The sequence below is a fragment of the Alligator mississippiensis genome, chromosome 5, assembly GCF_030867095.1.
Source record: "Alligator mississippiensis isolate rAllMis1 chromosome 5, rAllMis1, whole genome shotgun sequence".
In the NCBI taxonomy this organism is placed as follows: domain Eukaryota; kingdom Metazoa; phylum Chordata; order Crocodylia; family Alligatoridae; genus Alligator; species Alligator mississippiensis.
In genome coordinates, this window is record NC_081828.1 from 13855089 (window position 1) to 13871482 (window position 16394).

The following is a 16394-nucleotide window of genomic DNA, read 5'->3' on the forward strand; positions in this document are numbered from 1 at the left end:
AAAAGAAATAGATTTTGGCCAACATGAGCTGCACATGGTGTCTGAATCTGGCAGGAGAAACGTTTTTTGTATACAGCTAGCTAGTCCTGCCTGGATTCTGTCAGCTGAAGAAACCTGTATGGTCAGAGTCAAGAGTTATTGTAACATTGTCTCTCTTTACCTTCTCTTCCCCACCCCACTCCCAATCTACATGAAAATGCCATGTCACTAAAAAAATATTTTAACAAAAACCTGGAAACATACTGACTCTAATGTTCACGTGCCTTTATATAAGGTCCAGGAACTTCACAACAAACTGTCAGAAGAATCCAAAAGAGCTGATAAGGTAGCTTTTGAAATGAAGCGACTAGAAGAAAAACATGAGGCTTTAATCAAAGAAAAAGACGTAAGTTTTATGAGTGAGAGTTTATTTAAATGTACTAGGACCTTTCTCTCCCTCCCCCTTATCCTTTGTTCATTTTTTTTTTTTTTTTTTTTGTAGGCTTTGGTCATCCTGAAAATAATTTCAGAGCAGTATTGGTACTGTAAGGATGAGATTTAGCATGAAATATAATTGCTTTGATAGTCTGGCTGCTATAACTCGGTAGATACCAAGTTATTTCACTTCAGACATCATCAGAAGTCTGCCAAATAAACTCTTGTCCAAAAAAAAGTTTTATGACTGACACAACGCCCTAGCATAAAACAGTTGTGTTCGACATCATTTCTATCTCAGATATATTCTTTCTCTTACCCCTAGAGGCTGATTGTACAGCGTGATGCTCTCAAAGAGACTAATGAAGAGCTTCGATGTTCACAGATGCAGCAAGATCGCTTGAATCAAGCAGGTATTTATTTTAATCTAGAGATGGGTTTTTTTGTTTTTTAATATGTTACATAATCTGGAATCTAATTTGTCATGCCCTTTCAGATGCATCTGCTATGAAAAGTCATGAAAATCTTGCTGCTGAAATTTTGCCAGTGGAATATAGGTAAGGAAATAATTTTGAACTGTATTCCTGTCTTGTAAACGCTTATTGCCTCAAAATTTGTTGGGTAAAATACCAGTTTTTGTATTTGTTGCTTCTCCCGATTCAAGCTCTAAATTTTGAGGCGAGTCCAAGTTTATCATGACAATAATATAGTTTTCATATAAAGATGTCAAAATGCTTTAAAATATGTTAAAAAATGAATCCTCAGAAATAAGAAACAATACTCATTTTGTTGATGAAGAAACTGAAGAAGAGTGACTAAAAAATTTCACAGGCCATAGGGAAAGTCTGGGAGGACATAGGATAAAACTTCACAAAAATAGTCTTCTGAGAACCCAAATCAAATATCTTCCTCCTTTTTATATAGTTTCTTCTTTCAAGAGCTAGTGTGACTTTTTAATAAAGATTTTACTCTAAAAGAAATGGACATATAGTTTGAAAAGTAGTGTGGTAGTGTCCTCATAATCCTTTAGTAAATGTAAAATTAAAAGAACAAAATACCTTGAAGTCTAGTAGAATTATAGGCAGGGCTTGTACTACCACCTGTTCAGGGTGACCAACACTTTCCATTAGAAAAAATGTTTAGTTGATTTAAAGTATAATGAAGTTAAACATGGGATCTAAAGTTTTAAAGCAGTGGTGGGCAATTATTTCAGGTGGAAGGTTACTTACTGAGTTTTGGCAAGCCATTGAGAGCTGCATGACAGGCAGCCAGGGGCAGATAAATATTAGTTTTCTAAATTTTTAGGGGCCCTGTGGGCTGGATAGAACAGCCTGATGGGCCGCATTTTGCTCGCCCCTATTTTAGAGGCTGGGTGGATGCCATAGGCTGTTTTGGGGAGGGGCTGAGAATTTTAGTCAAAATGCAAAGTGATGTGGATATTTCCCTGGATTCATTTTTGGAAAGATTATATATGCATTTTAACATCAGCAAATCCAGTGAGATGCTCTACTCCCCTAGTATTTGGAACATGGACTTAAAAATGTATCTAAGATGTGCCGTTTGTTGTCCTTGCTGACAGCTCCTGAAAAATCATTGTCCATTCATACTTGGTAAAGACTTGCCTTTTGGCAGCTAAAATCTCCAAAGTCTATGTGCTTAGTGAGGATGCAGTTTTGCATGTCCAGTTTCCACAGAATGTCTGAGCATGCTCTGGTCCAGGGTCACGAGGCCAAGTAAGTTCCTTGTAACGGCTGCTTCAGGTTGTGCTGTAGTGCGACTGGGCACTGAAACGGCATAGATCCTGCCTCTGCTCTCACTGAACTCCAAGCAACGTGGAGAAGGAACCTGTCTGATCTACAAGCAGCAGACAGAAACGAGTAGATTAGAAGTAGAGAGAGGAATTGCTGGCAAAGAGTTTGGGACTTGGTGCCACAGAAAGGAAAGGATGGACATCTCTAAGTGAGTTGGCTGTGGGGCGACCTACATGTTGAACACCAATTCCACAGAAGTTAGTGGGAGCTGTGCATTGAACATACAAAGTGCCCATATTTCTGGGTGCTCTAGAAAACGCGGTTTGAAGCTTCTCCATTTGAACGTCCAAAAGTGAATATTTTTTCAACTACACCGTCTCTGTGCCCTAGCCCCATGTCTAAAATGGAGATAAAAGAATCACCTTACCTTGAAGGTTTTGTTAAATCGATGAAGGTCTGTGAAGCACTTGGCTGTTATAGTAATGAGTACCATAAAAATACCAAGATGGAATTAATTCCATCTTCAAACAGGGTTTGAATATTGGACTGTGAGTAAGGTCTAGGCCTGTACGTTGAACAGTGAGAGTAAAGTCATGCCTTGAATAGCTGCTTATTATTTACTACCTATTTCATTTCTGGGAAACCCATGTGTTTGGTGTTTACTAAAAGGAACAGCACATTATGGTACTTGGTTTTAATGAAAAACATTGATATCATAGTTAAGCAAAATGCCAGCTCTTCCATTTAAATCACATTTTAATTGAAGAAAGAACTATACAAATAAACTTCACAGAATGATGACTTTTTGTTTTTGAACCACAGAGAAATGTTTATTCGACTGCAACATGAAAATAAGATGCTTGTTTTGCAACAAGAAGGATCAGAAAATGAACGTATTGTAGAACTCCAGGAACAGCTAGAGCAAAAGCATCGGATAGTGAATGAACTAGAAACAGAAAAAAGGTGAATGGAGTTTAAACAAGAGCAAATAAACCTGAGACTCTGACCTTAGGAGGGAATGGGTGTGACTAACTTCTATGATCCTGTTCTGTTTGAAGGAAGCTACCTGTCCTGTCCTCTTGGCTAATAAAATTATTGATGTGGTCATTATAATGTGGGTGAGCAAGTCAGGAAGCTACAAGCCTAGAAAGTAGTGTAACTTGTGGTGTCAAATATAGACCCCGCACCACCCTCCTTCCCCAACACATGCACACGCTCACACACGCACATTTAGTTTCCAAGAAGTTCTAGGCCCAAGGGGTCGACTTCCTGCCAGCTTGGGGCTGCTCCCCCAGCTGTGTGCTGTGGAGGGGCTGGCTGGGGCACAAGGGAGTTTTAGTGCAGAACTAGCTGGCAGGCAGCCCCTGCACTGAAGCACCCTTGTTACCCCAGCCATCTGGGGCAGTGTCTACACGTGCACTGCTGCAGAGCTTTTTACTTCACAGCAGGAAAGTACTTGTATTTACTGTTTCCAAGTACTATCTTGCTGAGAAGTAAATTAGTTTATTCCAGCCTAATAGGGTTGCATGTGCAGATGCAAGACCTTTACTGAACAGCTAATTAGACTACTGTGCAGTAAAAATCTCATGTAGATGCACCCTCCATGTATATAAATCTGTTATAGAATTATAACACAGGCTTGTATGTATGTGGGTTATTTACCTTTTTATTAGAAGACAAATTACATTTTTTTTCCCCTTCCCTTCTCATTCCCTGGAAAGGCTAAGCAAAGAGCGTATCGGCGAGCTGCAGCAGCAGATTGAAGACCTTCAAAAGACTTTGCAGGAGCAAGGATCCAAAACTGAAGGAGTAAGTGAAAGCCCAGACTCCTCGAGTCTTAGAAACCTCTTAACAGTTTTGCCCAAATGCTTGGATCTAGTGTCAAACTCTTTTGACTGTAAAAGAAAATATGCGTTTTCTCCCTTTTGGTCCTGACAGTGCTGATAGTTCTTGTGACATCAAGACAACCGTTTTTTATTAGGTAGTGGTGATGTAGTCTGAGCTAATGTATGATAGACCTGTAGGACTTTATTGAACTGTTTTTTGAATTTGATCTTAAAAAGAAATCTTACATATACACACACACGCACACTTTATATATGCATATGTTATGTATAATTAATTATTATATATTCTTATTATGTAGTCTGTGTATATAAACATTTTGAAAAGAAGATTTAAAAAAAATATTTGTAAGTGTGGGACTCCCATTTGTCTGCATTTGTAGTGTTGCATTTTTCATGTGACCAGGCTGTTTAACTGAATTTTAATTCTTTATTTTATAGTCCAGCAAACTGAAGCAGACGTTAGCAGCACAGATGTAAGTAAAACTGATATTTTTAACAAAAAAGAAACTGTCACTTGTTATTTAATATTTTAACCCATGCAGTGAATAAAATTAAACACTATTAAAGATCAGGCTTGCCTCTAGAGCTAAATACAGAAAGTCAAGCCTAAGTCAGTCTTTGCTGGTTAGTCTAAGTTATGTAGATTGAACTGATAACCAAGTTAACAGACATTCACTTTTCATTCTGGAAATGCACCCATGTGCCTACAGTGGCCCAAGACAGAAACTGGGACACGCTAGAGCACGCCTCCCTGCTTGGCTGGAGCAGACAGCTTGGGCCAAAGTTAGCCTGCCCCCTCTTCTATGGGGGCAGGTTGCTGGGGAGGTGCAAACCAACATGGGATGCTAGGGACTGTAAGTTAACTTGAATCTGGAGGGGATCTGGGACAGAAATTTAATAAATCGGTTTAATCTAAATCAGTTGTCTGAAACTACATCCACCCAGGCTTATTGTAAACTGGTTTCAGCCATTTTGAAAGCAATTTATGTACACTGAACTTCTATTGTGTTCCAGATTTGAACTGGTTTCTGATCACTTCTACCGATTTATGTGTAATTTCTGCCCCCAGACTAAAGAAGAAAGATTCAAAGTTAAACAGCTCATCAGCACAAGCAATTCTATGCTTTGGTTCTAATGTTATGACTTCAGACAGTGTTTTTTTTTTATAATCATAAATCTCTTTTTGGCATTGCCAGATCCATTTCAACGTGCTGAAAAAGTATTTCTCAACATCACTTGTTTCTGTCTGAAAGAAATTGTCTCCTGTCATTCTGGAATTAGATGAGCCTTTTGTTCCACCCCCCCTCCAGCCCCCTACCAAGTCTCAGTTCAGAATGCTTTTAAAAAAATGCATTAACTGTCTTGAGACAGTAGCTCCATATAAAGTTTCACCTTTTTTAAATCAAGTTATCCTCCTACTTTAGACTTCAAACAAAGTTTTCAGTTTTTAGCACGTGCGCATGTATATATGTGTGTTTGAATGCATGGGATAGCATTATGAACCTATCCTCTGGATCAAATCTCTGAATCCATAGGGAAAAACTGAATGAAGTCCATGAAGAGTTGCAGAAAAAAGAGGCAGTTCTTGCAGCACTCCGGCCAGATGGAAATCAGAACTGTAAGTAGCTTCATGCAGGTCCATAGTATTTGCTCCTCAGTGTACTTCTGTCATCATAATCATCTGATGCATCAGATACAATCAATTAATGAAAATTCTAAGCCCGGAAAAGAAATTATAAACATCAGTCTGACTGGATATTTGTATAGTGTCCAACATAGTGGGACACCAGTCTTAGATATCGTTATGTAATGATCATTTTACACCAAACATATATTAAGTAGATGAAAAGTTATTTTTCTCCTCTCTAAATTATACTAGAACATTTTATGTTCTACTGATCTTCCGGAATCTAACACCTATAGCTTTATATTCTAAGCAGAATATTGATGGGGTTAAAATATCTGCTGTCGTTATTTTGGGTGTTTTTAAAATGCTGTGTGTGTTTTGCTTTGTCCCCCCACCCCCCATATAGCTCAAAAGATTGAGGAGCTAGAGGCAGCTTTGCGTAAAAAAGATGAAGATATGAAAGCAATGGAAGAAAGATATAAAATGTATCTGGAGAAAGCAAGAAATGTAAGTCAAATGGTTCACAACAAATTCATTCCCCACCTCCCCTTCCCCATGCATCAGTGATGCTCACAAACTTCTCAGATAGTCTTTATTAAAAGAAGTCATCTAGTTGTGCATTTTTTGTTCCAATTCCTTGATTCCGGTTGGTCACTTGACCACTATAATTTATATTTAGCACAGTATACAGTTTAACCAACAGCATGATACGTCATTGATGTGTGTTGTGTTGTTCATCTTGATTGACTGCTGCACATTTTTGTCTACCTGCCTAATATAACTGGATAAAATGTGAAGCTCTTGAAGATCAGACATAATATATTCATTTTATTTCCACAGGTCATAAAAACCTTAGACCCCAAATTAAATCCAGCATCAGCAGAAATTATGTTACTGAGAAAGCAGCTAACAGAGAAAGAAAAAAGAATTGAAGCATTTGAGGTAAAATTTGCTCTTTTTTGTGTTACATCTTTATTATGTGTCCTCATAAATCTGAGTAGGAAGCCAGTTTCTATAGGGTGCCAATTAAGTGTTTTAATGATATACTGAAAACCTTTTGAAAAGTAATTCATATAGATTTATAATGTTTCAAAGGGATGAAGATTAAACTGCATTAGAGAGATGTAGTTAGGCAGAAAGCAGGGTGGCATCTTACACTGCTTACAGATGTTTAAAAAAAACAAAACAAAAACACACTTTACCAGAAGAAGCAGTGCGTTAGTTCAGTTCACCTCTGCAGCATCTGTATAGGTCGGGTGCTTCAGGAGGGCCTTTTGGTACTTTTATCTAAAACTGCTTCAATCAGCTATTAGATAAAAATGCCAAAATCCCACTAAAGTGCCTGATCTATACAGACTTTGGGTGAGCCAGGTCCAACAAGTGCAATCCCTCTTCTGGGCATGTACTGGGCTCAGTGCGGGAGCATGTGGAGTTTCCAGTAAAGCACTGTTTTGGGTTTTTTTGGAAGGGGTGAGGTTTCTTTTAAAGGTATGTAGACCTTAAAGGCCTTAGAGACTAAACACACACATTTTTGTAGGTAACAGCCTAGTTCCCCAGATGCTATGAATGGACTTGCAAATCTCTGTCCAGACCATTATAATGAGTGATGAATTGTATCTTGCAATGTAGTAGTAAATAGAGTTTGTTTGCTTGTTTTAAGTAAGGACCTGGATATATGGCACATTAACATTAAATTCACTTATGTTGGTGAACAAATCAGATGCAAATTGCAGTTGTGATCCAAGTCAGAGTGGACAGGATCAGCTGCCTTGGGGTGTCTGTCTGCAACAGTAGGCACTATTATAGTGCTGTGCCACTAGGTGGCAGAAGAGCCAGCAATAGCTGGTTCATAAGTGGACACAACACCTACATCTGCACAGTTTTACCCCAGTTTTACTCCAGTTTCTCTACCGGATTCTAGTAAGTTCCATTGGTGTATGGCTGCAGTGAATGGGTCTAATCCCTGATCAGTATAAACAAGTTAGACATTCAGACTGTAACTATAATATTGTCTATATGCAGTGGATTAGATATTTTACTACAGAATTAACATAATACTGGACATGATAAATTGAATATCAATGGTAGTGAAAGTACTATCTAGTGATAGTAGGATGTGTACACACACACATGCACACGCACATGCGCGCACACACACACACACACACATATATATAATACAGATTCTGATTTACCACAATGCTATACCCAGCAGTCAAGGAAAGTTTTGAGCACCTAAGGATCTGAATCTGCAATTGTTCATGTTTACAAAAATCTAGATTTTTGTAAACATTAGCTATATATATATATATATATATATATATATATATATATATATATATATATAGCTAATGTTTACAAAAATCTATGTATATCGTTAATGTCTATCTACTTTAGCATTTTATATATATAGAGAGAGAGAGAGAGAGTTAATGTTTACCAAAATATATATATATATATATATATAATAATGCTAAAGTAGATTTTTGTAAATGCTAAAGTAGGTTTTTGTAAACAACAATTGCAAATTCAGATCCTTAGGTGCTCTTGATTGCTGGGTGTATCACTGTGTTAAGTCAGAGCTGCAGAGTATTAAATCAGGGAGGATGCTTGCTTATTTTTTGGCTGTTGTATAGACTGATGTATAGTCAAATACTTGCACAGAACAGACTTTGTGATCATATGTGCTAGAAAGCTGTTTTTCTTTTATTGATTATCATTTAAATATGTGCCGGTCTGTCTTGTTAAGGGTCGTTCTTTTTCTTGGAGTAATGAACAACTGAGATAGTGGCAACCTGAGAAACTATGTAACCCTTCCCAAACTTCTGTTTTAGTTGCTACAGAATTTATATATTTTTACTAGTAGCATAACTGAAGGGGGGAGCTTCAGGAAGGGGTAGGGGAGCACAAAAATAGGCACCATACAGGTAGCTGGCCATGATATTGTTGCTGGCAGCATGGCAGCAGGCATTGCCCTGTGTAGAGCTGTTGCCCAGTATACTGAACTACCTAGTTACACCTCCTGAGTTTTACTGTGTATATTTTTTCTCCGTCAGGTCTTTAAAGAAAAAAAGTTGTCTGTTAGCTGCATGTTTCTCTTAAACTGGCCTTCTCTGTTTTAATCTTTCTCTAGGCTGACTGTAAACTGACCAAGCTGCGCGATTATGAAGAAAAGCTCATTGTATCTGCTTGGTATAACAAGGTGGGTGAAAACAATTCACTTGATAGCGAATCTGGAATTTCTATTAGAAGAAGAAAATCCTTGAAGCTTACCAACCAGAGTTGGTACACCTTGCTCCTGCTTGTTTATACACCTTATTTTCTTTGCAAAATTTTGACAGGGACCAGAATTTTTCATTCTGAGCATCTGCACAGTTTAAGTTCTTTAAAAATATACCAGCCATCTTTGACAACATAATTAGGAGGACAATATATTGTTTCCCAGTGTCAAAACAGAATGTTGGTGACCTTCTCTTTGAGAAGATTTGATCTCTCCTTGCTTTGAAGTTTGGCAGAGAAGTGGCCTTTGTATTAGGGTTGTGTCTCTTCCTGTCCCTGTAATACTCAACCTAACTGGCCTCTGAAAAGGTCCGGTCTCTTTATAGGTCATCTTTAACAGTGAAAATTTCAGAATACTAAGAAGTATTTACTAGATATGTGTGTATGTATGTTCACTAGAGCCTTAGTATTCTGAGACTCATTCTTAAGAGTCCATCCTAATGAGCCTTGTAGATTTCACTGTGGATATCACTTTTGCATGTTAAAAGATAATTAATTTTGCAAAGCCAAGCTTTCAAAAAGCAATGAAATCCCAGCATCTAAGCTGCCTTTGCGACCTGAAGTTTCTCCCTTTTGTGTAAGCTTTTTGGATCATGTAACTGGAATGTAACATACAGATCTTTTTCCTTCCTGGAATTCATGCCTTATTCACTGCCTTTCTGCTCTGCAAAAGAGTAGGGTTACATAGTTAAGTTATTGTCTCTAGTACCTCTTCTTCATTTACTGCAGAAGCTGCATAGTGGCAAGTGCATGAGATAAAGGGTTGTGGAAAAAGAATGGATGGTCCCTTGGTAAAACTAGTTGAATACTAGCTTAGATATATAGGTTCTCCCTCTGCTTCTCACTCTGCCTCAGAGTTCTTATGTGACTGGCGTTCACTTAGGCAGACTTCTCAGAAGTAGTTGTTACCTATGTGCTTTCTTGTTTCCCATCTTGAGACTCAGGGGTGTGATTTGCAGGAGTGCTGAGCATTCACAACAGCAGCAGAGGTCGAACAGACGATTTCAACATAAAGTAGTCTGATGCTGAGTACTCTGATGAATCGGGTCTTAGGCACCTTAAATTGGACACCCAAAATTAGTAACACTTTAGAACAGTGGTTTTCAACCTGTGGTCTGCGGACCCTTGGGATCTGTAGACTATGTCTAAGACAAGCGATCCCTGAAAGATTCCTATGATCAATCAAAAGTATGTGAATACCCACACTTACAATTCAAAGGGGTCCGCAACTCAATTCTAAATTTTTAGGAGTTTTCAAATGAAAAAAGGTTGAAAACCACTGCTTTAGACCTTTATCTCTGTCTTTAGCACTCACAGTAAAATGGGGCTGATACCATCCCCAGGGTATTGTGAAGACTGTGGAAAACTCAGATATTGCACTGAGGAGAAAAAAACCCCAGAGGAAAGTTTATCATTTTGTTTTCAAAGCAATGAAGACAACCAATGAAATAATGAGGATAAAACTTCATAGACAGCACTTTGGGTGTCTGTACATGAGCCAGGAGGCTACTCTGATGTGCTGTAATTACAACGCATCAGAGCAGACTTTATTAATCGAGTCTGCTGGAGCATGGTAATTATCATGCTTTGGCCTCCTGTGTGTCTCATGTATGAGCATCCCTGCACTTCAAAATGGCAGTGGAGGCACAGTATCTAAAGTTTGTTCAAGAGATTTAAATAAAGCACCCCCATTGCCATGCTGAAGCGCAGGGATGCTGATACACGAGCTGCTTTGGGCACTTTAGAGTGCTTTAATTAGAGCAGCTCTCAAAACCGCTGTAATTAAAGTGCCGCCACTCCTGGAGCATGTGTAAAAACACCCTTTGTGAGTACTATCTATCCTATTATCAGTGGCGATGCGTAGGGCATGCACAGGGAGAGCGCTGGTGCACCCTCTGTCAAGCCACGCTCACCGTTTAAGCGACAGGCAGGGGGACAGGAGGGACCACCGGTGCCCCCTCTGCAAGCACTGGCCAGGGAGTGTGCTCCCCCATGGTTGTTGACTGGTGTCAGGTGGGGCACGTACCCCCACAACTGGCTCAAGAGGCACCAGTTGCCCAGGTATTAACAGAATGAAGCAGGGACACCCTGAATATTTAGTATGTGATTATTAAGTTTAAGCATTATTATGTGGAATGAATGAACCTTCCTATATGTCTGCACTGCATTGCATGTCCTTGAGGTCTGTAGCATTTCAGATGTATATATCCTAAACAGCTGGAAAAGAGCTTCTTTAAACTTCATATGGCAGCTACTCTCACATGAATTCCACAGATCTAGATCCCATGTGTTGTTAAAGTTAAAACTAACATCTTTTGATCATGTGAAAAAAAATAATAATTCTCCCATTTTCTCCCAGAGCCTGGCCTTCCAAAAACTCAGCATGGAATCCAGACTGCTCGGTGGCAGTGGTGCCTGCAGAGATCCTCCTGGACGCTCCTTTCTAGCACAGCAACGGCATGTCACCAACACCAGAAGAAGTCTTTCAGTTAAAGTACCTGGTGCAACATCAGATTAAATTGCAAAATAAATGTCTACACTAAAGTGTCCTTAAAGAAAATTTTGTAGCTTCCATTTTAACTACCTGACAGAAGAGGTAGTTGTGATGCTGGGCATCTAATATTTTAACATCAAAGCTTATTGGATATATTGATGCATCTGGTCAGTGGTATCTAAGAAGCATTGTGTAACAACTTTCCTAGGTCAACATAGGTTTAATAACTGAAGTGTGTGTTTTACAAGCACAACTTTAAAGATGTATATTTGTCTTCAGAGTATATTGTACATAAATACAACAAATTGGCACTATATATTTAAAATTATATTTAATGTTTTCAGTCTAGAAAGTTGAAGACTGATTTTTAACAGAAGAAAAATTTTATGATGAATCATACTTCAGAAAACTTTCAACACTGGGTATTTTTGTGGGGTTCTTGATAATTAAAAAAAAAATTGGTAGTTTGGCTGGAAGAGTCCAGATTTTTAACATTGTGCATTTGCAATTCAGAAGTATTTTTTGGATTGCAAAACAGGTTAGTTTAGTGACTGGGATTTATCTTTAATGAGAGAAGACATATTTGTCACAATCTCACTTTGTCCCAAGGCAGAAGGATTTTATTTATTTTAAATGATTAAACTGTTTAAATTTGTCTGTATTCTGACTAAAGAAAACCTGTTTTTTGCGGTGTTGAATTCACTAAAAGCAAAAAAAAAATCCATCTTCATTTATAAAATAGTTAATTCTGTTTTTAAGAAACAAAACAAAGCCCAAACTTATCTTTTAAAAACTTTGCTGTAGGTTTCTTTTTATTTTCTTTTACTATATTGTTCATTAGGTGGAGCCATGCCCTCATATTTATTTAGTTCAGTTAAACATCACGGTGCATAGAACTTGATCTTTCTCATTCTTTAGTTACATATTTTCTGTTTGGTTACTCTGAGCTGGTGACACCAACCGTAAAGCGGGTAGGCCTTCTTTTTTTAATTGATTAGCAGCTTAGGCTGTTCAGCCCGGAAAAAGTTCTAAAGCTGCACTATATCTAGTATCCCATACTGCCGACGGTGAAAATGGGATTGGTGTGAAATTCAATTTTTGTTTTTTATCATTCCCTGCGGCACTTAAGTTGACGTTTTGTATAAAAATGTCTTTTTGCATTAAGAGTGTATTTAAAAAAGCACTTTTTAAAGAAACTATATTTTGAATTTTCTTTGATGCTTCACAGACTGACTAAACCAGTTGAGCACATGAGTGGTACAATAACACAGTAAATAAAATTGCTTACCTGCATGTAGTTCGTTATAGTAAATGCAGTCACCTGCTCACATAAAAACAAGTGTTTGTGTGTCTTCAACGTTAAAGCCATCTTCGTATGAAAGTTGGGCTCAGGTTTGCTTTGCAAAATTAAAAAATAGTCCTATTGTCGAGTTTGTAATGAAATGTGAATGTTAAATAGCCTCACAGATCCTTGGATAATTTACATGAATTTAAAAGCTTATTCCTTGACCTTGCTGCTGTATGGTCCTGAGATTGAACTGGGCCTCCTGCATGATGCTGCAGAAGAAGGATAATTATCCATTATTAGTGTTCTTTAAAAGTATTTCTTCAAATAAGTGTGTTGCTCTGGTTACAGTATTACAAATATAGGCACTCAATTTAAATTTCCTCTTAAAATGTTTCACGGAAAGCTTTATTTAAAATCAAATCCCATTCTAATTGTACTATTCGTGTGATCATGTAAAACACTTGTTGGATAATTTTTGTCTTTCATGTTCTGTTTGGCAGGACTCTGCTTCTTTTGACTACCTCTGGGATTTTGAAGTCTTTGGCTGATGTATTGATATTGCTATTTTATGTTTGGTATGTTTTAAAGCTTTGATTGCCTACTAATCTTATTCAGATGAGAGGGTGAGGGAAGGGACTTCAGCAGCTGTCTTAACACAACGTTTGTGTTTCAGAAGTTTGGTACTTTGGCATGTTCTTGGCCAGAGTAGGACAAAATTATTAGTAATAGCATTGTAGGTATTTTGTTCCTGTATTTCTGCACATAACTCTTAAAGATTTTCTTCTTGAAGCATTTGTCTGGACTATAGTCTTCATGCACTCTGTCATACTTTATTATATTAGAAATGCAATGCTAATATCAAAAGTCAGGTCCTCGTAAAAATAGAACTTTTCAATAAATGCCTGTAATTAAAACTTTTCAAAACTGCAGACCTAAGTACCAAAACACTGAATACAAATAATGGTGTTTTTACTTATCTGAAGCTATGCCTTCTAAGCACTAAAATTTCATGTAGGTATTCAAAGACAGGTGGTGATTTCAGGGAATGGTTATCCATAATAATGCCCACAACTATTTCAGTGAGGTGTCAGATGAAAATTCACTTAGTTAAAATTATTGAAATAAGTAAAACTCTAGGCACGTGACTATTAGTTTTATTTAGCATTTTTTGAAGCCTAGTGAGAAGTTATGGGGAAATAATTTTCACGGGACTGTTTAAATATAGACCACCTCCTGTGAGTGGCAGAGAAGATTAGGAAGAGAATATTAATGATGAGTTGTTAACAAACTATACATTTCTACCTTTGTTAAGTTTGTGCAGGAGGTACAGTGACAAGGATTTAAAAAATAACTTTTGATTTTGACTGTGTTCTGAGAACTTGTATTCTTGGCAGACCTCCTTCAAAATGTTTAATGGCTTAGATTTGAATTGCTGAACTGTGTGTGTTTGGTTTTGTTCTCAGATTTACATAATATGGAGAGTTGTTGGACTACTGATTATTGTTGCCGTGATACAGAGAGGGGGATAGTTGTATATTATAGCAAGAATAGCTCATGTCACACCCAGATGTCACAGTTATGAAGGCATGCAGATTATTGAGATAATTGAATATTGTTCTGTTTCTTCATATAGCTAAGTGTGCTGGAAGGCAATAACTCTCATCAATAGGTAATAAAGAGCCAATGAAGAGGAGAAAAAGTCCTTGTTTTTAATTACAGTTCAAGGATAGACATTCTGGCTGGGGTGGGTTTGATTTTACATTATAATAAGATTTGTATGGGATTAACTGACGAAAACTATTTTGAACCTGGTTGTTCAGGTTATTCTCTGTTAATAATCTTAATTTGGGATTATTAGATTTCTCATGCTTCAGGGTTCATAAGAGAGCAGTTTTGAGAAGTTTCTTTTAACGTGTATTTTATTAGCATGAGTCATTCAGTAGAAAATTAACAAAGCTTTCCTCTGCATTTGTTATTCTGCAAGAAATATGTCAAAGGATTCCATTTTCTGTTGTAATCACTTGGGAAAAACTACTTCAAGCAATACTGGTGTTTTAAGTAGCCCTAGCATGCTTAGGGAATTTTTAAAAAGAGATTAAAATAACCTGTCAGCTTAATTGTCAGGGCTGGGAAGTACTTTTTAAACCTTTTGGTTTTCTTTCTACTGATCTGCCAGGTTTGAGGTTTTCAATGTGTCAATGTCTACTTCCTTTGTTTAAAACAAATGTAAAGACTGTGTTACCGTGTAGAACTGGAAGAATGTTGCACTACTTTTTAAATTCTGGTTTTATTTTGTCTTTGGAAAATAATCTTTTATATTCACATAAAAACAATTCAAATGAATTCAGTGCTCTCTGTAGTGTGTTTGTTAGCCTTTAGTTTAAATTCTTTTGGGGGGCAAAATCCATATCTCCCCCTGAATTTTTACAGTGTTTGACATGACTGGCATCTCTGGGTGGTATCAGAATGTAGCTACTCATTCCAGGTAGAATAGTGCTAACATAGCTTTGCTATTTCCAGTCATCACGCTGGCTTGCTGAGAACTAGTTGGTGTGTATTTACTACACAGCAAGGCAGTGTTTTGCGTAGATAGACTCATATTTCCTCCCTGCCTTTCTGCACTCATATTTCTAGTCAAGCTGCTCAGCTAACTTGTCTTGGTCTGGTTCTCCACATGCCTTCCACTTGAGGAATACCCACATGCGTGCACTTCTTGAGGAATACCCACTGGTAATCACGTGACCCCAGGCTTTTTTGGGGTTGTGCCCTGCACTTTCTCTGATGTTCTGTATCCAGCAGCTCAAAGGGCAGAGCAGCTGCAACTGCCTGGGGCCTCTTTATAAAGACCCTGCAGTGTCCATTTTATTGCACACTATGCATTTTTGTTTAATTTTTTTCCTTCCTCTCAAGTTCTCTGTTCACTCTAGTATTCCTTATTATAGTTATGCCACTTGGCAAGGAAAAAAGGCCTTCAACTCTGGGTGCGCTCCCAGTACTAGACTCCTGGATGGGGTGGGGGGTTTCATTCGCAGGGTTAAATTATACCGTCTCGTGAGTCTGCTTTTCCTGATAATGAGCATTTTGTCTCAATGAAGCACATATCCATCAGAGGGAAGACCAGCCTCAGGACTATTTAGACTGAACAAGACCATTCAGATTTTTTTTTTTCCTAAGATGCTTTAAGTGGGTTCTGCACTAGATGATAATTTGTTTCAAACCATCTTCCTGGTTTAGAGCCAGAGTTCGAACATCTTCTCTAAGGGCATGTCTCTAGACTTGACACCTGAGCTTAACTCTAAACAAGCTGGTTTGGGTACTAGAGCTGTATACCCCATTAGCATGGTACTGTCTGAGCTAGCTTACTGTATTGAGGAAAAGTTTATTTAGAGCTAGCTCAAATGTCCCCTGATACAAAATGTCATGCCATGCAGAATACCTCCACTTGTGGGGCAACTAGCTAGAGCAGAGCTGACCACCTTCTGGACATCGGGGGCAGGGGTGTTACATGTGTATGGGTTGCACACTAAGTGCACGGCTGAGCTCTCCCGCTATCACACAAGTGTCCTGCCACCTTGCCCTGTCCTGGAGAAAGGAAGAAGGAAGGCTGGAAAACCTGGTCACTACTGCAGCAGGGGCCACGGAAATTGGAATATTTCAGTTTTGAAGCTACAAAGCTGCAAACTTTGCTATACAC

The 16394-nt window shown here is 38.1% G+C and overlaps 1 protein-coding gene across 1 annotated transcript in view; it reads left to right on the forward strand.

Moving 5' to 3' along the window:
* Positions 1 to 15043, forward strand: part of HOOK1 (hook microtubule tethering protein 1) — a 42610-nt gene extending 27567 nt beyond the window's left edge. Inside the window, exons 12-22 of the mRNA XM_014598711.3 lie at positions 275 to 385; positions 740 to 827; positions 911 to 971; positions 2988 to 3128; positions 3887 to 3974; positions 4451 to 4485; positions 5548 to 5630; positions 6046 to 6146; positions 6480 to 6581; positions 8773 to 8841; positions 11278 to 15043. Of these exons, the coding sequence (XP_014454197.2) occupies positions 275 to 385; positions 740 to 827; positions 911 to 971; positions 2988 to 3128; positions 3887 to 3974; positions 4451 to 4485; positions 5548 to 5630; positions 6046 to 6146; positions 6480 to 6581; positions 8773 to 8841; positions 11278 to 11436 (1038 nt within the window). The 3' untranslated portion in view covers positions 11437 to 15043. The remainder of the gene's footprint in view (positions 1 to 274; positions 386 to 739; positions 828 to 910; positions 972 to 2987; positions 3129 to 3886; positions 3975 to 4450; positions 4486 to 5547; positions 5631 to 6045; positions 6147 to 6479; positions 6582 to 8772; positions 8842 to 11277) is intronic.
* Positions 15044 to 16394: the final 1351 nt, after the last annotated feature.